Source organism: Apostichopus japonicus, chromosome 17 (assembly GCF_037975245.1).
Source record: "Apostichopus japonicus isolate 1M-3 chromosome 17, ASM3797524v1, whole genome shotgun sequence".
In the NCBI taxonomy this organism is placed as follows: domain Eukaryota; kingdom Metazoa; phylum Echinodermata; class Holothuroidea; order Aspidochirotida; family Stichopodidae; genus Apostichopus; species Apostichopus japonicus.
The window spans coordinates 37,172,504-37,194,397 of NC_092577.1; the positions used below are offsets into that span (position 1 = coordinate 37,172,504).

General features: G+C 37.1%; 2 protein-coding genes across 3 annotated transcripts in view; one reads left to right on the forward strand and one right to left on the reverse strand.

Annotated features, from left to right (window-relative positions):
• LOC139954888 (uncharacterized) lies at positions 1–5,398 on the reverse strand. 2 transcript variants are annotated; one of them, XM_071954866.1, is made up of 4 exons: positions 5,189–5,398; positions 2,083–3,266; positions 1,385–1,447; positions 1–655 (listed from the first exon to the last, which is right to left on the reverse strand). In XM_071954866.1, the coding sequence occupies exons 2-4, from the start codon at positions 3,251–3,253 to the stop codon at positions 552–554; spliced, it is 1,338 nt and encodes a 445-aa protein (XP_071810967.1). In that variant the 5' UTR covers positions 3,254–3,266; positions 5,189–5,398; the 3' UTR covers positions 1–551. The 2 variants fall into 2 exon arrangements, with proteins under 2 accessions (XP_071810967.1, XP_071810966.1); XM_071954865.1 differs by having other exon boundaries at positions 5,148–5,396.
• Positions 5,399–7,450: 2,052 nt separating this feature from the next.
• Positions 7,451–21,894, forward strand: part of LOC139984843 (uncharacterized) — a 15,435-nt gene continuing 991 nt past the window's right edge. Inside the window, exons 1-6 of the mRNA XM_071998944.1 lie at positions 7,451–7,714; positions 8,396–8,539; positions 8,769–8,824; positions 10,508–10,587; positions 19,667–19,788; positions 20,922–21,894. The exon at positions 20,922–21,894 is cut by the window's right edge and continues 991 nt beyond it. Coding sequence (XP_071855045.1) covers positions 7,567–7,714; positions 8,396–8,539; positions 8,769–8,824; positions 10,508–10,587; positions 19,667–19,788; positions 20,922–20,965 — 594 coding nt within the window. The 5' untranslated portion in view covers positions 7,451–7,566 and the 3' untranslated portion in view covers positions 20,966–21,894. The remainder of the gene's footprint in view (positions 7,715–8,395; positions 8,540–8,768; positions 8,825–10,507; positions 10,588–19,666; positions 19,789–20,921) is intronic.

Consider the following 21,894-nt stretch of genomic DNA (forward strand, 5'->3'; position numbering starts at 1 on the left):
TTTGATTATTGATTCGGTATAATTTCTTCTCTGTCGATTCTCTTAACAAATAAAACTAAATTACAATGATTTGACTTGACTTGACTCCGTCAATTAAACAATTAGGAGTGATGAAATAGTAACGAAGCAATGACGAACTGATCACGGAGCGCTGACGGAGTGATAAATTTTCTGATCAAGTGGAGAATCTTTCGGCCTCCTTTTACTTTTATACCCTACTTCTACAAAAATCCCTCTGCGCACAATCAGTAGGCAGCCAATAAACTGACCATCCTGTATTAACTTAATGATATAAAAATAAGTGCACTGGCACTGATCTGCCCTGATTGGTTGGGAGTTTGGAAGTCCATCCCCTTTCTATGGAAACTTCCATACCACGTGAGAGAACCTTCTCGAATGTTCCACAGACATAATGGAATCTATTTTGGGAAAAGGCCCTGTACCAAGATTCAATAAGATAGTTAAAAAATTCTCGTGGGAAAACTGAATCCATGACCTAGATAAATACATAAGAGGCCTGTAAGGTGTCTCGATGGAGCTTTTCGGTAACATCAAAGAGATGGTATCACTATTTCATAACAGTAACTCACAAAGAGACACCATGCACAACACGCGAAGAATAAGCACAGTAGGACACATCCACCGAGAACAGAAGCTGTAAATAGAGATAAAAGGAGACAAACAAAATAAATATAAAAATGAATAAATAAATAAATAAATGAAGGGCTATTGACACTCCATAATGTTAGGAACAAACACCGTGTGATATGTTGCATTAGTATGACTTCCCATCTTGTTTTAGTAGTACTTCCAAAACCATTATAAATAACTGATATATTTGTTTTATTTATCTCGATTTCTCTTCATTTATGTCTTGAAGACTATATTAGGCTTCTTTTTTGAAGAAAATCAAACAGTTGTGGAGATGACACGACACCCCATGACACGTACTGTCATTCACTTCTTGAATGACCGAAAAATTGACACGGCATAATGATAAATCACAGTCAAATTAACATATTAAGAGTTTGAAACAATATAATTAGATGGGGGTTTTCATATGGCAGGGTGGAGTAGTTTTAAATTTTGCCTCTCGTGCAACTGGAACATCTCTTATAAATCTTGAATTATTTATGTGAGGATTGTAGAATGGTCTGTCACTTCACTGCTGTAACAATTTCCAGGTGTAGATCCAGGGGTGTACACAACAACCGCTCCACCTCCCCCCGACCCCCCCCCCCCAAGTACATAAATAGTGCTTAGCACAACCTTGTGTGTACACCCTCCACATCTCCTGAATGACCAATGGACCACACCCCTTCCATTCTGTAATCCTGGATCCGTAAATTCAGTTCAAAGAGCTAGTCAGATTAGTCTATCTTACCTCCAATAATTACAGCTTTTCTACCACATTCTGTGCTTTGTCGACACCCTTGGAAGCTTGGGCCTACGTGAATTAAGAAAAGCACTAAATAATTGACAAAATTACAAGACGTTTTAACAATGGTTAGACAATCAAGTGATCGAAAAAGCTGTTAAAAATATGAAATAAGTTTATTTTTTGAAATGACCTTCTGAACATTTATCTAGATAAGAAAAGGCGGATGGGAATTTTGTTGAGATACAGATCCTTGAAAGTGTCAAAATAAAAAACTAAACAATGTTCACATTTGATGTACTTTTCATTACACTCTCTCAAACATTTTATATGAATGTTGCTATTTTAACATTATAACTAATTACAAATTGTGAAATGGACCATTATTTATAGGTTACATACCTATGGTTCCTCCTTAGATTGCTGGGGTCCCTCCTTAAATTGATTGGGTCCCTCCAACTCAGAATGCCTAGCTAGGGGCCTGGAGTGAGCATGTTTTATTTCCATAGCTATGCTTTAAATTGTTTAATGAGACTATTTTCAATATTATTTCAGTTAGAAGCTCAATGAGTCTTTTTTTATGAGGGGGGGGGGGGGGCTTTCTGTCAGTATGGTTACTAACTGTTTTGACCATGAAAATGACCAGGCTAAGCTTAAATAGAACACGTTTCGATGCAAAGCATATTTGTGAAAAAAATACTTACTGAAGATGAAGGTCAAAATGACTCCAGTCACTGTCATCAGAAACAAAACACAGATGATTAATAGGAAAACCATAATGATTCTTTTACAAGATGTTAATTCATTCTGATGTTTGGCAGATTGAATAATTGGCTGGACTGACGAGTCCATTCGTCTTATCGTCTGTCGTGGTCTATCGTACCGTGGATTATTGTGCCTATATTGGTTTCGACTCCGGGGTCTCTCAGGTGGTTCTGGTGGACCGGTGGAGGACAAACCATCCATGTCAGGTACAGAGGCTGATTCGGATATGGTCGCGTAAAATGCCGAGTCGGGAATCGAGACCAAACGTCTCCCAGCGACATTTGAATGACTCCCGGCGACGATGCCGTCAGGGATATTACTTTCTCCCGGAATCCATTCTCGTCCATATCCCGGTGCTGCGGTGTTGGTACGAGCCGCTGTTCCCGGGTTGTGAATTGGTCCCCGCTGCTCTCCGTTACGATGAGAACTCCTAGCTGTAACATTACGTCTAGGTCGATCGTAATGACTGTCTACAGCTGTTTTACTCAGATCAATCGTTTCAACATTCTCACGCATTTCCCGTTCACGCATGCGCACTGCTTGTTGTCTAGCTTGTTCCTTTACCCGCCGTATCGTCTCTAGAGGCACGTATCCATCATGGTCTTGACTTTCCGATTGGCTTCTGTCACCGTGCACGGTCTGTAACCGATCAAATTGATCCCCATCTCCATCTTCTGAGATCTCCTGAATCCTGGCCAATTCCTCCTCTATTGATGTACTATCTTCTTCCTCTACTCCCTGCTGGAACGAATCATTCACATCCGAGAAATCCACGATTGGTTCTAATTTAGAAGCTGTTCTCTCTCTTAATGAATGTGACCTTCTTTTATCAGGATGAAAACCAGCTCTGGACCTCATATCGTGAAGTACGTACACCTTCCTTGGATCACCGAGAGGACCTGGAAAGGTCGGCTCTCTATAATGTCTTTCCAGACTCGCAGTAAACATTAGGTGAGGCATGGCAGTGTGATGTACCCTGGGGTCAAGGTGAACACTGGGTCCAGGTATATGCAAAGGATGGGCTCTTTGGAAATATATTGGCATTGGTCTGATGGGAAGAAGGCGTCCTCCTGGATGAAAGGAATACGGCATCGCCCTGCCTCTCTCCATGGTTGCAAATTGTCTGCAAAAAAAAATGAAGTTGTTCCATTTATTACAAATCTCCCGGAGCGAGATTTTTCATTACACAGATATAGTTGATACAAAACGTGGAGGAGTCGGGGACGGGCCTTGTTTCCTCTCTAATGACGCTTCGGGTAAGGACGACGTAGCCCAGGTGCACAATAAGCGGCTCTTCCTCCTCAGTTTTGTAAAAGCATCAAATATGCTCCTTTTCATTAACAGGAAATTCCCCTTCTGGTGTAAAAGTACCATAATTCTCCCATCAGGTCTTGTTTTTGTGTGCTCTCTTGTTATTTTGTCATTTTTTGGTGAATTAGATTAAAATTATGATAACATTTACATTAGAAATGGTTCCCTGGTACTATACGAATAATATAAATACGAAGTACCCTTTCTCTGATAAACAGTTGTTGCCACTGATTGTACAGAGAAACTATTTGGTCTGAACGTATCGAGAAACCTTAAGTTTGCGATTTCCCGGCATCAAATCAAAGTCACATTCCCCAGCAGGCACGTAGCTAAGGAGAGGGGGAAAAGGGACGAGCGCCCCCTCCTTGAGCATATTTGTTTTTATGATATCGCTAGTAATTTCAAAATAGAAACTGCTTAGATGCAACTTACAAGGCCTGGGAAGTGCCATATCCAGCGATCTGAGAGGCATTTTCGGCCAAAATGTTCTTGTTCGCTTCGCGCCAACTTATGGTGGCGCTACGCTTACATAGTTTGCCTACAGGTTTCGCCCCTCGGCAAATTCCTCGCTACGCGCCTGTTCCCCAGTGCCACCACCGCGACTTTTGTGATTCCCTCCTACCTATTGAACCAGCCTATGTCGTCCTGGCTACAGAGCATGCTTATTGGGGTCAATCTTCAGTAATATTGAGCCATAATATCATGACGATTCTGACGTTTGTAGTCGATTGATGTTTGAATAAATGAGCTGAAGAGAGGAGTTGTATGAATTATTTTTTTGAAAAAAATAAGTTAACTGAATTTAAAGTATGACTTCAAGCACAAAATTATGTACGGTATGATATAAAGCGTTGAAAAGTACCTCTATCAGTCAATGTATTAAAACTTTAGTTTGTTTTTAAATTGACGTTTAAACAGCTGAAGTTCATCAATTAAAGTGCTGGATTGTATGTAAAACGTACACACAAAAAAAGACATAACCTCAGATAAAACACACAACTGGATGAGAAAACATAACCCATATATGAACTCAAATGACATGCTTAGAAAGTGACTCAAATTTGTCAAGGACAAATGTCATCATAGGGCAAGCTGTTAAAAGATGTTTTTATTGAGATATTGTAATGTATAAGACAATGGATTAAAATTAACAATTGAGCTTGTACTGAGGAGCTGATGTCGTCATATATTGAACCTTAAAGGAGTATTCCAGAGATTTAGCATCACGGTCTTAAAGGTGAATAGTGAATACCAGAATAACTGATCAAACATTGACTAGCACTCAGATGTTTCTTTTTTGCCTTCGTGGAGATTAAAAATCTGTTTATATCCCTCCTTTTCATGGAAGGCAGTCATGCTACTACTATTAGCAGGCACAAATATGTTCTTGGCATTGAGAAATCTAAAATGGCATTACAAATCTTCTCTTACAGTTTGAAAACTGAAAATCTGATACAGTAAGACGTTAAATGTGTTTTTAGTATAATTTGATAATGACATAATAATTGTACATTGCTCATTTTTGCCGTTACGTTATATGAACTGAGCCAGTCTGCAGTCGCTGCCCGACCCTCTACTTTAGCTCGTGACCTGATGCAAAGATGCGAATGGATTATACACTGTCTTGTCCAATATATCCTATACTAGTGAAGAAACTAGTATTTTCAAAACTTAAAATATTGATAAATCCCACCTTATACGTCTACAGGAACAAGTTGTTATCGCCTTATGTACCTGCTTCAAAATGATTCGGCCAGTTACGCGCTAATCCGGACGCTATGCATGGTGGTTCACATAGTGGATGAAACGGCACGATTCACCAAATTCGAGTACGAAACGTCGATTAGGACACTACAGCATGCATATTGACTATATGGTTACTATACGCACGGACTAATACCAATAGCACGTTAGTCATACACCTATTTACAATTGACGGGTGTGCCACTTAGAGATATAGAGAACGAGAGCGACCATGTGTTTAATTAGTCACTCTGTTCAAAATCAACCATGCATGTCCAGCCTCGAACTGATTTTCTGTTACCTTACTCTTTTTCAATTTAAAATTTCTGACCTGCGGAGCCAGTCGAGCGTGGAGTGTTACCATTGCTAAATTAATAGTTGTTCACGTAACACCGCCATGCAATATGAAATGTTTCTGCCAAGGGCGTAGGAACCGGGGGGCTGGGGGGGAGGGGGGCGCCAGCCCCCAGTGAAAAATATGGAGGGGCGGAAGTATCATTCCGTCCCCCCGCTTCGCAAGTCAGAAAACCCCTTTTTCATTTCCAAATGAGAAAAAATCTCATTTGGAGCACCAAATTGCATCTAAGGCCAGGTGAAAATGCAAAAGTTTTTACAAAATAGAGTGGGTGTTGAAGTGTGCTACATTGCACCAAATTGCATCTGAGGCCACCTGGAAATGCCAAAAAATTCCAAAGGGGAGGGGGACACCCCCTCCCCTTAGACCCCTCCCCCAGGCCGGCCATCAGTCTTCAGCCCCCCACTCAAAAGTACCTTCCTACGCCACTGGTTTCTGCTATATTCTTTACCATAAATTTTTTTTCATCAATGTCAAGATAAGACAGAAGTACTTAACAAGTGCTATAAATCAGCTACTTAGCATTTTAACAGCCTATTAATACGGGCACATCACCTACTGCACGGGATACCCAACCATATAGTTAGCATACACCATGCAACTAAAATGAGGAAAACAGAAGAGAGTTCCTGCAAGTAAGACTCTCCTCCCCCTTCCCTCCCCCTCCCCCTCTCCAGCGGACCTATACAGCAATGCTTAACAGGAACGCAATCACTTATACATCTTAATCCACTTCCTCAGAATTAATCATTTTCCACCTTCAACCTGAAGACATAATATCACGCAAAAGTCCTAGTGATAAGTATAAAAGTAAATAAGATGTATGCGCAGAGCAACCTTGGAAGTGGAAGATTCTTTCAAATGTTGCCAATTATATAGCAACATTTTGCATGTAATGACGAAAATTCCTCGAAGGCTAGGGGCCACCTGTATCACCATCATACACCATGCACCCTCCACTGGACGACATGACATCTTATTCTCCCTCCTCTTCTCAGTACCAAACAGGTGTTTGCTCTCCTGCTGGTTGGAATTTAGTAAAATTATGAAATGGAGAACGGAACGAAGGGATGGTTAGATACAGAAAACCACTCAGTGGTGACGTGCAAACATATTGCTCAGGTCAAGCCTATCTATGTGACGATGTATGATAACAAGGATATAGTCAATCCCTAACATTTGCATGTAATGATCGAGTAATATGCACTGAACTGACCAGAGAGAGAGAGAGGGGGGGGGGGGGGTAGAAGGTTACAGCCGCTGGCCCGAGGTCATTTAAAGGGAACCCGGATATACGGAATAACGATAATGTATTTTTATTTTCATAATAAATATTGTATGGTCCATACAATAATAATACATTATCATTATTCCGTATATCCGGTTCATGTGTGTGAAGGTTGAAAGAGATGACGCCTAAACTTACGCTTATTATGTAATCTCCCACGGTACTTATAGTATTATAAAAAAAGTTTACCCATGTACGACAGTAACGTGTTATTATCTAGTCACTCTATACCCGGGGGGGGGGGGGCGGTAGCTAGGGAAGGTGGTATTGCGGCAACTTAGAACCTAACAGGTAAATGTCTGAACATTTTCCCAAAGGCTAATTACCAGCATGAACCGGGTGACCTGCATCCCACATATCTGTAACCCCCACCCCACCCGGTTCCCATTAAAAAAACAATTTCCAGATTTTTTTAGAATGAAGCAGACGTCTGCCTACATAAAAATAGGAAAATACTATGGCTGTTATATTTTCCTCCTCTTTCTACATACGCTTCACATAGAGGATTTTTGCGACAGTTTGTACTGCTACACCGGCAATCACAGGAACGAATCGCTCATAAGAATCGCTGATAACGTGATGAATAGTAAAGATCGATCCAGCACATGTGGCCAAGAAAAATTGGCGATTGCGCCCCTGGCTTCTGCAATGTGTCCGTTTCGCTCAACGCAAATACGTGAATAAATGAGCTCAGAGATGTTCATTTTCGACTTTTGACTCGTATCAATGTTTTATGCCACCTTTTTCAATATGGCTGCCCGCATTGGTGATTTCGACTTTCGGAAATTTAGACATATTTTGATGACGATAACAATATCTATATCTGTTGTAGTTGAATGCGTAACTGCTGATGATGCAGATGTGGAATGGGGTGGTAAGTACTCCTTAATCCAATTTCTACACTGTCAAAATGATAAAGTTACTCTACACTAGTGGTAGCTTTGTTAGCCTAACGACAGTAACGTTTGCCTTCACTATAACTTAAGCAGCATATACTGTAGGCCTACGCGTAAGTACAACTCACAGAAATTAATATACATAGAAATATAAAACAGAGGCTTAGGCAACATGAATCTTTAACACCTTTTTATTAATAAAAAAACTTGGTTTTACGAAACAGTTTGTTGCTGCTCACATGCAACAACACTTAACAGTAACAGTACTTTGTAGTTGTACAGTAACATACTGCACATTTAAAGGGTGTGAAGACTCGCGCAAAAAGAAACGTCTCATGCCGGTAATCTGACCTAGTTTCGAATGAGGTGTAACCGAAGTGTTACACACCACCATCGATCCCAGAAAATACGCACGCAGGTTGCTATCTTCGGTAATTAGACACTAGTGTACAGTCAGTACATACAGCTGCGGTCAATACCCACAGCACAGAGTACAAACGATACAGCGATGGACATCTCAGGTCCAGCTAATGATAACAAGGTATCAAGTTTCATTACTGTACTGTCTGCATTTTGTAGCGACAAGCAGAAAACTCTAGTTGCAAGCAACGGTGAATGTGATGTGCTATTAAGTTGGGTTTTTTATTTGCTTTTTCCAGAGCATTTACTCTGTCGTAACTGCGGTCATGAAGTGGCAAAGGCATCAGACTTAATTAACGTTCCAAGTCCACATGCACTTCTCCAGAGGAATGAGACCATCATGGGAAGAGATGTTCTTTTACAGATCTTTCAAAACCCAGGAGGTAGGTTGTTATTGAATGAGGTTCTATATCATTTCAGCAGAATGTGACACTCATTTAAACTGAATGACTACTTGATGGTATGTACAGTAGGTTAGTATGACGGAATTGCACATGTATCAAACTATCACTTTTTAACACATGACCAAATGGCAATAATGAAATTTTGTGGTTTTCATTCAACCATTTACTTTGATCAACTCAAAGTGAACGAACCTTGTCTTTGTTACAGGATTGCAGTTTGACCTGATCACAACATCTTCTGCTTTGGTGCAATCAATGAATCAGGTTTGATATGCATTTATTTACATGACTTTTGTTATGATAAGGTTTCATCATGGGGATAAAGTATTAAACACAACTTGATAGTCTCATGTGATACACCCAAAAATAACCGTATCATTCCATAATGGTTATGAAGCCCACTATATGATGTGACAAAAGTGAAAAGTCTAGTAATTATGTATCATACATAGATGACGTGGTTTTGATTTGTGCTTGTCAGGATTTTGTTCAGGAGGAGAATAACCTTCAGAATTTAGTTGAAAGTAATTGAATTTATCTGATTGAATTCATAGCTCTAATTGGTCGTATGTGTGAATTACTTGGTAAAATGTACAGTAATATAACATATATGTAAGTGTTGCTAGTGTATTATAGGGTTATATAGGGTTGTACAGCCCTAAGCATAGAGGTTGCATCTTAAACAGGTGTCATAGCCTAACCACTGAAACACATGTTTTTCAGACAAATGCACTTTTAGGTACACACGAAAACATTTTGAGTTCACAAGTGAGGTTACCAGGCATGCTCACGTGTGTGTCTATCTTGTTCTTCCTGTGATCACAAATTATCACAGGTGCGGATTGGCACAGGATTGTATGAAAGGGGTGTCATAGTATAACCAGTAACCACTGAACTGGTTCCACCCACCCCACCCCCCAACCACGGGTGTGGAAGGATGTACAGTGGGGTTGCATGGTGTCATAGAGGACCAGTTGAATGCTATCCAATATACACATTGTTATAAGTAATGACAAGCAAAAAGTATTTTCAGCAAAATAAAACCTCTGCTGTTGCCAGATACATTAAAGCAGCATTTTGCATTTGGTCGCCGTTTTCTACTTTTTTGACATGTCCATCGAGTTTTTACATATATCAATCACAAACAGCAAACTAAGATATTAGCCCAGTTTTTCCCTGCCAACGTTAATTGGCGAGTAATTACGGATATTTGCAGATAATGAGAAAAGTGTCCCACGACAAATTCCACATTTAAAAATAATCGCATACAGTTCCCCCAACCCACTAGTTTGAATTCAACCAATCAGAGATGAAGTTTGAGTTATGATCCATTGCTAAAAATAGATTCAAGACTTTGCGTTGGTACAACCAGGGAGTTGTTATGGAACTCCCTGGTACAACTGCCATATAGACTGTACACAAATCAAGCATGGTGTTGTATTAAGTATTGGTCAATGACGTTCGTATTGTTTAAATACTCATATTATGGGCGATGTTTATTGGGATCCCAACGGAAAATATCTTGGAGAAAAACAAAGTTGAAAGATGGAAATATTTCGACTTTTATGCCACCATTTGAAGTAAGATTTAAATAGATAAGCTAGTTATGTATGTCGTTATGGCATAGTGGAGTCAGTGAGGTTGAGAAAAATCATAGAAAAGGACGCAAGATGCTGCTTTAAGATACTTTTGCCAAACTGTAAGAAATCTTAATTGTGCCATAAAACATGCCTCTGTGCCATAAAACATGCCTCTGTGCCATAAAACATGTCTCTGTGACATTAACCTTCAAGTTTTGAAGAGTACTTTGGCCCCTACTCTTTGATGATCATTTTTAATTGATAAATTGTTATGAATCTTGGAATGTTTTACACAAACAAACATTTAGAATTTTGTTGAGTAACATTTTAATCTTCATACTGTCTTTCTTTCTTCCTTTCTTTGTAGAAATATCCAGCAGATACCTGGTTTGATAATTATACCTGGAGGCTTGTCAAATGTATCAGGTGTCAGGTTCATCTGGGTTGGTAAGGTTTTATCAGTGTTCATCATATGTTAGCACAGATCATGTAGTTTAAGGGTATAACTTAAAGTCAGTTGTTATTAGTTTTGAAACACTACTGTAGGTGTTATGGCGTATGGAACTCTACAGTAGGAGTCATGGCGTATGGAACTCTACAGTAGGAGTCATGGTGTATGTAACTCTACAGTAAGAGTCATGGCGTATGGAACTCTACAGTAGAAGTCATGGTATATGGAACTCTACAGTAGGAGTTATGGCGTATGGAAATCTACAGTAGGAGTCATGGTATATGGAACTCTACAGTAGGAGTCATGGTGTATGGAACTCTACAGTAGGAGTCGTGGTATATGGAACTCTACAGTAGGAGTCATGGTGTATGGAACTCTACAGTAGGAGTCGTGGTATATGGAACTCTACAGTAGGAGTCATGGCGTATGGAACTCTACAGTAGGAGTCATGGCGTATGGAACTCTACAGTAAGAGTCATGGCGTATGGAACTCTACAGTAGGAGTCATGGTATATGGAACTCTACAGTAGGAGTCATGGTGTATGGAACTCTACAGTAGGAGTCATGGTATATGGAACTCTACAGTAGGAGTCATGGTGTATGGAACTCTACAGTAGGAGTCATGGCGTATGGAACTCTACAGTAGGAGTCATGGTATATGGAACTCTACAGTAGGAGTCATGGTGTATGGAACTCTACAGTAGGAGTCGTGGCGTTTGGAACTCTACAGTAGGAGTCATATAGTCAAATGTGGAATCATCCTTTACCAGAGAAAACTAAAACTTGAAATGTCAAGTGGTGCATTATGAGGCTTAGCTATTCTGTAAATTATATTTTATTTTGTATAATATTTTTAATCCGGTTTCATTTCTAACTTAAGCATACAGTGTACTATTTTGCAAATTCCTCCGTGCCAAAAATAATATATTTTGTGTTATTAATGTTAAAGCTTGATTGCTTGAAATTTGGAGGAATTTATTAGTTTTCAAAATAAAAAAAGCAATCGTTTTTTTGTTTTTTTCGTTTTACTTCTCCTGTTTCATTATTAAACATTTAGTTACAACACAGAAATATTAGTGTTACTTTACTTTGTTTTTCTTCTCCTGTTGTTTTATAGCAGATTGCATCTTATTAGGATGGTCCCATGTTTTATGATACTCTGTTTTTCTTTTCCTGCTGTTTTATAGCAGATTGCATCTTATTAGGATGGTCCCATGTTTTATGTTACTCTGTTTTTCTTCTCCTGTTGTTTTATAGCAGATTGCATCTTATTAGGATGGTCCCATGTTTATGTTACTCTGTTTTTCTTTTCCTGTTGTTTTATAGCAGATTGCATCTTATTAGGATGGTCCCATGTTTTATGTTACTCTGTTTTTCTTCTCCTGTTGTTTTATAGCAGATTGCATCTTATTAGGATGGTCCCATGTTTTATGTTACTCTGTTTTTCTTCTCCTGTTGTTTTATAGCAGATTGCATCTTATTAGGATGGTCCCATGTTTATGTTACTCTGTTTTTCTTTTCCTGCTGTTTTATAGCAGATTGCATCTTATAGGATGGTCCCATGTTTTATGTTACTCTGTTTTTCTTTTCCTGTTGTTTTATAGCAGATTGCATCTTATTAGGATGGTCCCATGTTTTATGCTACTCTGTTTTTCTTCTCCTATTGTTTTATAGCAGATTGCATCTTATTAGGATGGTCCCATGTTTTATGTTACTCTGTTTTTCTTTTCCTGCTGTTTTATAGCAGATTGCATCTTATAGGATGGTCCCATGTTTTATGTTACTCTGTTTTTCTTTTCCTGTTGTTTTATAGCAGATTGCATCTTATTAGGATGGTCCCATGTTTTATGTTACTCTGTTTTTCTTCTCCTATTGTTTTATAGCAGATTGCATCTTATTAGGATGGTCCCATGTTTTATGTTACTCTGTTTTTCTTCTCCTGTTGTTTTATAGCAGATTGCATCTTATTAGGATGGTCCCATGTTTTATGATACTCTGTTTTTCTTTTCCTGCTGTTTTATAGCAGATTGCATCTTATTAGGATGGTCCCATGTTTTATGTTACTCTGTTTTTCTTCTCCTGTTGTTTTATAGCAGATTGCATCTTATTAGGATGGTCCCATGTTTTATGTTACTCTGTTTTTCTTTTCCTGTTGTTTTATAGCAGATTGCATCTTATTAGGATGGTCCCATGTTTTATGTTACTCTGTTTTTCTTCTCCTGTTGTTTTATAGCAGATTGCATCTTATTAGGATGGTCCCATGTTTTATGTTACTCTGTTTTTCTTCTCCTGTTGTTTTATAGCAGATTGCATCTTATTAGGATGGTCCCATGTTTTATGTTACTCTGTTTTTCTTTTCCTGTTGTTTTATAGCAGATTGCATCTTATTAGGATGGTCCCATGTTTTATGTTACTCTGTTTTTCTTTTCCTCTTGTTTTATAGCAGATTGCATCTTATTAGGATGGTCCCATGTTTTATGTTACTCTGTTTCTCTTCTTCTGTTGTTTTATAGCAGATTGCATCTTATTAGGATGGTCCCATGTTTTATGTTACTCTGTTTTTCTTCTCCTGTTGTTTTATAGCAGATTGCATCTTATTAGGATGGTCCCATGTTTTATGTTACTCTGTTTTTCTTCTCCTGTTGTTTTATAGCAGATTGCATCTTATTAGGATGGTCCCATGTTTTATGTTACTCTGTTTTTCTTCTCCTGTTGTTTTATAGCAGATTGCATCTTATTAGGATGGTCTAGTGTTTTATGTTACTCTGTTTTTCTTCTCCTGTTGTTTTATAGCAGATTGCATCTTATTAGGATGGTCTAGTGTTTTATGTTACTCTGTTTCTCTTCTTCTGTTGTTTTATAGCAGATTGCATCTTATTAGGATGGTCCCATGTTTTATGTTACTCTGTTTTTCTTCTCCTGTTGTTTTATAGCAGATTGCATCTTATTAGGATGGTCCCATGTTTTATGTTACTCTGTTTTTCTTCTCCTGTTGTTTTATAGCAGATTGCATCTTATTAGGATGGTCTAGTGTTTTATGTTACTCTGTTTTACTTCTACTGTTGTTTTATAGCAGATTGCATCTTATTAGGATGGTCCCATGTTTTATGTTACTCTGTTTTTCTTCTCCTGTTGTTTTATAGCAGATTGCATCTTATTAGGATGGTCCCATGTTTTATGTTACTCTGTTTTTCTTCTCCTGTTGTTTTATAGCAGATTGCATCTTATTAGGATGGTCCCATGTTTTATGTTACTCTGTTTCTCTTCTTCTGTTGTTTTATAGCAGATTGCATCTTATTAGGATGGTCCCATGTTTTATGTTACTCTGTTTTTCTTTTCCTGTTGTTTTATAGCAGATTGCATCTTATTAGGATGGTCCCATGTTTTATGTTACTCTGTTTTTCTTTTCCTGTTGTTTTATAGCAGATTGCATCTTATTAGGATGGTCCCATGTTTTATGTTACTCTGTTTTACTTCTCCTGTTGTTTTATAGCAGATTGCATCTTATTAGGATGGTCCCATGTTTTATGTTACTGTGTTTTTCTTCTCCTGTTGTTTTATAGCAGATTGCATCTTATTAGGATGGTCCCATGTTTTATGTTACTCTGTTTCTCTTCTCCTGTTGTTTTATAGCAGATTGCATCTTATTAGGATGGTCCCATGTTTTATGTTACTCTGTTTTTCTTCTCCTGTTGTTTTATAGCAGATTGCATCTTATTAGGATGGTCCCATGTTTTATGTTACTCTGTTTTTCTTCTCCTGTTGTTTTATAGCAGATTGCATCTTATTAGGATGGTCCCATGTTTTATGTTACTCTGTTTTTCTTCTCCTGTTGTTTTATAGCAGATTGCATCTTATTAGGATGGTCCCATGTTTTATGTTACTCTGTTTTTCTTCTCCTGTTGTTTTATAGCAGATTGCATCTTATTAGGATGGTCCCATGTTTTATGTTACTCTGTTTTTCTTCTCCTGTTGTTTTATAGCAGATTGCATCTTATTAGGATGGTCCCATGTTTTATGTTACTCTGTTTTACTTCTCCTGTTGTTTTATAGCAGATTGCATCTTATTAGGATGGTCCCATGTTTATGTTACTCTGTTTTTCTTCTCCTGTTGTTTTATAGCAGATTGCATCTTATTAGGATGGTCTATTGTTTTATGTTACTCTGTTTTTCTTCTCCTGTTGTTTTATAGCAGATTGCATCTTATTAGGATGGTCTATTGTTTTATGTTACTGTGTTTTACTTCTCCTGTTGTTTTATAGCAGATTGCATCTTATTAGGATGGTCCCATGTTTTATGTTACTGTGTTTTTCTTCTCCTGTTGTTTTATAGCAGATTGCATCTTATTAGGATGGTCCCATGTTTTATGTTACTGTGTTTTTCTTCTCCTGTTGTTTTATAGCAGATTGCATCTTATTAGGATGGTCCCATGTTTTATGTTACTCTGTTTTTCTTCTCCTGTTGTTTTATAGCAGATTGCATCTTATTAGGATGGTCCCATGTTTATGTTACTCTGTTTTTCTTTTCCTGTTGTTTTATAGCAGATTGCATCTTATTAGGATGGTCCCATGTTTATGTTACTCTGTTTTTCTTCTCCTGTTGTTTTATAGCAGATTGCATCTTATTAGGATGGTCCCATGTTTTATGTTACTCTGTTTTTCTTCTCCTATTGTTTTATAGCAGATTGCATCTTATTAGGATGGTCCCATGTTTTATGTTACTCTGTTTTTCTTCTCCTGTTGTTTTATAGCAGATTGCATCTTATTAGGATGGTCTAGTGTTTTATGTTACTCTGTTTTTCTTCTCCTGTTGTTTTATAGCAGATTGCATCTTATTAGGATGGTCTAGTGTTTTATGTTACTCTGTTTCTCTTCTTCTGTTGTTTTATAGCAGATTGCATCTTATTAGGATGGTCCCATGTTTTATGTTACTCTGTTTTTCTTCTCCTGTTGTTTTATAGCAGATTGCATCTTATTAGGATGGTCCCATGTTTTATGTTACTCTGTTTTTCTTCTCCTGTTGTTTTATAGCAGATTGCATCTTATTAGGATGGTCTAGTGTTTTATGTTACTCTGTTTTACTTCTACTGTTGTTTTATAGCAGATTGCATCTTATTAGGATGGTCCCATGTTTTATGTTACTCTGTTTTTCTTCTCCTGTTGTTTTATAGCAGATTGCATCTTATTAGGATGGTCCCATGTTTTATGTTACTCTGTTTTTCTTCTCCTGTTGTTTTATAGCAGATTGCATCTTATTAGGATGGTCCCATGTTTTATGTTACTCTGTTTCTCTTCTTCTGTTGTTTTATAGCAGATTGCATCTTATTAGGATGGTCCCATGTTTTATGTTACTCTGTTTTTCTTCTCCTGTTGTTTTATAGCAGATTGCATCTTATTAGGATGGTCCCATGTTTTATGTTACTCTGTTTTTCTTCTCCTGTTGTTTTATAGCAGATTGCATCTTATTAGGATGGTCCCATGTTTTATGTTACTCTGTTTTTCTTCTCCTGTTGTTTTATAGCAGATTGCATCTTATTAGGATGGTCCCATGTTTTATGTTACTCTGTTTTACTTCTCCTGTTGTTTTATAGCAGATTGCATCTTATTAGGATGGTCCCATGTTTTATGTTACTGTGTTTTTCTTCTCCTGTTGTTTTATAGCAGATTGCATCTTATTAGGATGGTCCCATGTTTTATGTTACTCTGTTTCTCTTCTCCTGTTGTTTTATAGCAGATTGCATCTTATTAGGATGGTCCCATGTTTTATGTTACTCTGTTTTTCTTCTCCTGTTGTTTTATAGCAGATTGCATCTTATTAGGATGGTCCCATGTTTTATGTTACTCTGTTTTTCTTCTCCTGTTGTTTTATAGCAGATTGCATCTTATTAGGATGGTCCCATGTTTTATGTTACTCTGTTTTTCTTCTCCTGTTGTTTTATAGCAGATTGCATCTTATTAGGATGGTCCCATGTTTTATGTTACTCTGTTTTTCTTCTCCTGTTGTTTTATAGCAGATTGCATCTTATTAGGATGGTCCCATGTTTTATGTTACTCTGTTTTACTTCTCCTGTTGTTTTATAGCAGATTGCATCTTATTAGGATGGTCCCATGTTTATGTTACTCTGTTTTTCTTTTCCTGTTGTTTTATAGCAGATTGCATCTTATTAGGATGGTCCCATGTTTATGTTACTCTGTTTTTCTTCTCCTGTTGTTTTATAGCAGATTGCATCTTATTAGGATGGTCCCATGTTTATGTTACTCTGTTTTTCTTCTCCTGTTGTTTTATAGCAGATTGCATCTTATTAGGATGGTCCCATGTTTTATGTTACTCTGTTTTTCTTTTCCTGTTGTTTTATAGCAGATTGCATCTTATTAGGATGGTCCCATGTTTTATGTTACTCTGTTTTTCTTTTCCTGTTGTTTTATAGCAGATTGCATCTTATTAGGATGGTCCCATGTTTATGTTACTCTGTTTTTCTTTTCCTGTTGTTTTATAGCAGATTGCATCTTATTAGGATGGTCCCATGTTTATGTTACTCTGTTTTTCTTCTCCTGTTGTTTTATAGCAGATTGCATCTTATTAGGATGGTCCCATGTTTATGTTACTCTGTTTTTCTTCTCCTGTTGTTTTATAGCAGATTGCATCTTATTAGGATGGTCCCATGTTTATGTTACTCTGTTTTTCTTTTCCTGTTGTTTTATAGCAGATTGCATCTTATTAGGATGGTCCCATGTTTATGTTACTCTGTTTTTCTTCTCCTGTTGTTTTATAGCAGATTGCATCTTATTAGGATGGTCCCATGTTTTATGTTACTCTGTTTTTCTTCTCCTATTGTTTTATAGCAGATTGCATCTTATTAGGATGGTCCCATGTTTTATGTTACTCTGTTTTTCTTCTCCTGTTGTTTTATAGCAGATTGCATCTTATTAGGATGGTCTAGTGTTTTATGTTACTCTGTTTTACTTCTCCTGTTGTTTTATAGCAGATTGCATCTTATTAGGATGGTCTAGTGTTTTATGTTACTCTGTTTTACTTCTCCTGTTGTTTTATAGCAGATTGCATCTTATTAGGATGGTCCCATGTTTATGTTACTCTGTTTTTCTTTTCCTGTTGTTTTATAGCAGATTGCATCTTATTAGGATGGTCCCATGTTTATGTTACACTGTTTTTCTTCTCCTGCTGTTTCATAGCAGATTGCATCTTATTAGGATGGTCCCATGTTTATGTTACACTGTTTTTCTTCTCCTGTTGTTTTATAGCAGATTGCATCTTATTAGGATGGTCCCATGTTTATGTTACTCTGTTTTTCTTTTCCTGTTGTTTTATAGCAGATTGCATCTTATTAGGATGGTCCCATGTTTATGTTACACTGTTTTTCTTCTCCTGTTGTTTTATAGCAGATTGCATCTTATTAGGATGGTCCCATGTTTATGTTACTCTGTTTTTCTTCTCCTGTTGTTTTATAGCAGATTGCACCTTATTAGGATGGTCCCATGTTTATGTTACTCTGTTTTTCTTCTCCTGTTGTTTTATAGCAGATTGCACCTTATTAGGATGGTCCCATGTTTTATGTTACTCTGTTTTTCTTCTCCTGTTGTTTTATAGCAGATTGCATCTTATTAGGATGGTCTATTGTTTTATGTTACTCTGTTTTTCTTCTCCTGTTGTTTTATAGCAGATTGCATCTTATTAGGATGGTCTATTGTTTTATGTTACTGTGTTTTACTTCTCCTGTTGTTTTATAGCAGATTGCATCTTATTAGGATGGTCCCATGTTTTATGTTACTGTGTTTTTCTTCTCCTGTTGTTTTATAGCAGATTGCATCTTATTAGGATGGTCCCATGTTTTATGTTACTGTGTTTTTCTTCTCCTGTTGTTTTATAGCAGATTGCATCTTATTAGGATGGTCCCGTGTTTTATGTTACTCTGTTTTACTTCTACTGTTGTTTTATAGCAGATTGCATCTTATTAGGATGGTCCCGTGTTTTATGTTACTCTGTTTTTCTTCTCCTGTTGTTTTATAGCAGATTGCATCTTATTAGGATGGTCCCGTGTTTTATGTTACTCTGTTTTTCTTCTCCTGTTGTTTTATAGCAGATTGCATCTTATTAGGATGGTCCCATGTTTTATGTTACTCTGTTTTACTTCTCCTGTTGTTTTATAGCAGATTGCATCTTATTAGGATGGTCCCATGTTTTATGTTACTCTGTTTTTCTTCTCCTGTTGTTTTATAGCAGATTGCATCTTATTAGGATGGTCCCATGTTTTATGTTACTCTGTTTTTCTTCTTCTGTTGTTTTATAGCAGATTGCATCTTATTAGGATGGTCCCATGTTTTATGTTACTCTGTTTCTCTTCTTCTGTTGTTTTATAGCAGATTGCATCTTATTAGGATGGTCCCATGTTTTATGTTACTCTGTTTTTCTTCTCCTGTTGTTTTATAGCAGATTGCATCTTATTAGGATGGTCCCATGTTTTATGTTACTCTGTTTTTCTTCTTCTGTTGTTTTATAGCAGATTGCATCTTATTAGGATGGTCCCATGTTTTATGTTACTCTGTTTCTCTTCTTCTGTTGTTTTATAGCAGATTGCATCTTATTAGGATGGTCCCATGTTTATGTTACTCTGTTTTTCTTCTCCTGTTGTTTTATAGCAGATTGCATCTTATTAGGATGGTCCCATGTTTTATGTTACTCTGTTTTTCTTCTCCTGTTGTTTTATAGCAGATTGCATCTTATTAGGATGGTCCCATGTTTTATGTTACTCTGTTTTTCTTCTCCTGTTGTTTTATAGCAGATTGCATCTTATTAGGATGGTCCCATGTTTTATGTTACTCTGTTTTTCTTCTCCTGTTGTTTTATAGCAGATTGCATCTTATTAGGATGGTCCCATGTTTTATGTTACTCTGTTTTACTTCTACTGTTGTTTTATAGCAGATTGCATCTTATTAGGATAGTCCCATGTTTTATGTTACTCTGTTTTTCTTCTTCTGTTGTTTTATAGCAGATTGCATCTTATTAGGATGGTCCCATGTTTTATGTTACTCTGTTTTTCTTCTCCTGTTGTTTTATTAGGTGCTATGAACCAGGAGACAAGTTGCAAGCTAAATGCCACAACTGTGATAAAGTTAATGAAGCAATTACAGAAAAGATGAGGTTCTTTGGGCTTATATTAAACAGAGTTATTCATCAACAATGTAAGTATTCATGCATGATGGATAACAAAGCTTGCTTTTTAAATAGTTTGCCTCGAAATAACAGCCTTCCTAGATCTTTAGTAAAGTACTCAGAAGTAGGATATCTGAGTGCCTATCGTGATGTATTCCTTGATAGACATTAGTTTACTGTTCATCCTTCCATCACCTCTCGCTGCTAGAATAGCAGATAACTTGTCAATCTGGTCACTCAAACGTGGGAGAGTCGGGAAGCTAAGATGGTGAGAAAGGAGGGAAGCTAAGATGTTATGTCCTCCTTGCAGGGTTCTAAGTGGAGGGTTGTTCCCTCTCCTTTGAGAAATGTTGGTAAAAATGTCGGTTGCTTAGATGCGAAATGGTGCTATATTTTGAACCATTTGAAACAATGTTGAAGAATGGAACTGTTTTTGTTGTAATGCACATTCTTGTTACATATTAAAGTTATCTAATCTAGCGTTAGTGTAATATTATGTCTGTCCCCCCCTTTCTCCGATTTCATATATGGTTACTCTTGACAAGAAGCTGCAGCCTTTCGTCTGTAACGATGGCTGCAGCCTCGTTTGTTTCAGACCCCAGTTTGGATGTGGTACTTAAGTTGGTTGGATTAACTAGACTTCAAATATACAGACCGTTAAGTGAGTTCCTCAGAAGCAGGGACAGTTCGGCAGTCAGTAAAATACTGTGTTTTACTGGTCACAAGTATTTATATGATTTTAAAGCTTGCATACAGCACATGTTGCTCTGTACCCAGTAAGCTTGTACAAATGTATCAGCAATACTATTTGAAAAGGACCTATTAGAAGCACTTACAAGTTTCTGACACATGATTAAGATGGATATGAACAACATAAGCAGCTTTTGTTACATTAGAGAACGCTGTTTCATGGCTAGGACCCCGATAATGTCATTTTAAAATTCTTCGCCGTAATGCTATACTTGAATGATTCACAGATGAACAACAGGCAGTCAATATCAGTTAGCTAAAATGGGACTCAAAAGTGTCTTACCTCTGGGTATGCTGGAATCTTTATTAAAGTACCATTGAGTATATTTTGAATAATTCATAAATTCATTTTACAGGAAAAAAATGTTCAAACGTAGACTGAGAGTGAGTATTGATCTTATTGAAATTTCAGATGCAGATTCACTAGTGATGTCACCAAAATTTTACGGAGGGTGAAGGAATCTGATTAGTAATCTTGATTGATATGATTCAAAGACACTTGAGGACTCAATCGGCAGGAACCAGTCATTAAATCCAGAAGCTGGAGCATAGAAAATACATTTATTTACCTAGGCGTGTAGATAATGGTGAAGGGTCATTATTCTTTGCATATTAACTGTACCTGAAATATGACAACTGAACTGGTGCAGTATTGACATAAGGTGATTAAACGAAACAAAGTGTCACAGCCAAATAACACTCTCAAGCTTGGTGTGTGTTTTCTCCATAGTTAAAGAAAGTGCCTTGATATTTTTCTGTCATAGTAAGGATTGAAAAGTAAAGAGATATTTGTATTTATGACTTTGTATATTTATATTAAAAGTGCTAACAAATTAAAAAGAAGTTCTCTTGGTTTTTATGAGATTCCTAAAGAAACAAAAGATTATCGCAAATCATTCAAAAACGTCTGAAATGAAGAGCTTAATTCTTATAACTCAACATGACTTTTTGTTTGATATATATCATAGAGATAATTATAATTATGTAGAAGGGATTTCTGTTTGGAAGGAGCTTGTGTATCTGTTTACTCTACATTTTATCGTAAACGACTGGCTGTTAGCTTTAGGGTGCCTTTCTTTCCCAGCCATGGTTAAAGTAGGGATAAATTGGAATTTCTAAAATATTGTATTTGAAGAGCCATTCTGAAATATGAGACCGTGGCAGTGCATACTAAACATCACATCATTCGTATTAGCAATATTTGTGTAAGTTTTCGTTTACAGCATTACAGGGTGTAGGGTAATTTGAGAACCAAATCAAACCTAATTAACAATCAAATTTTAAGATTTAAGCTAAAATGAATCCCGAATAAACATACCCTAGTTTTTAGTTTTCACATACAAGTCAAATGGCAGGAGTCTGTGTTGTCATTCCTTAATTAATAA

Excerpts from the sequence above, each read along its gene's own strand:
- LOC139954888 (XM_071954866.1), bottom strand. The coding sequence starts at position 3,253 with ATGGAGAGAGGCAGGGCGATGCCGTATTCCTTTCATCCAGGAGGACGC. Across the intron at positions 1,448-2,082 it reads CATTTTGACCTTCATCTTCA|GCCCAAGCTTCCAAGGGTGT; the intron begins GTAAGTATTTTT and ends TAATTCACGTAG. Across the intron at positions 656-1,384 it reads AAAAGCTGTAATTATTGGAG|CTTCTGTTCTCGGTGGATGT; the intron begins GTAAGATAGACT and ends CTCTATTTACAG.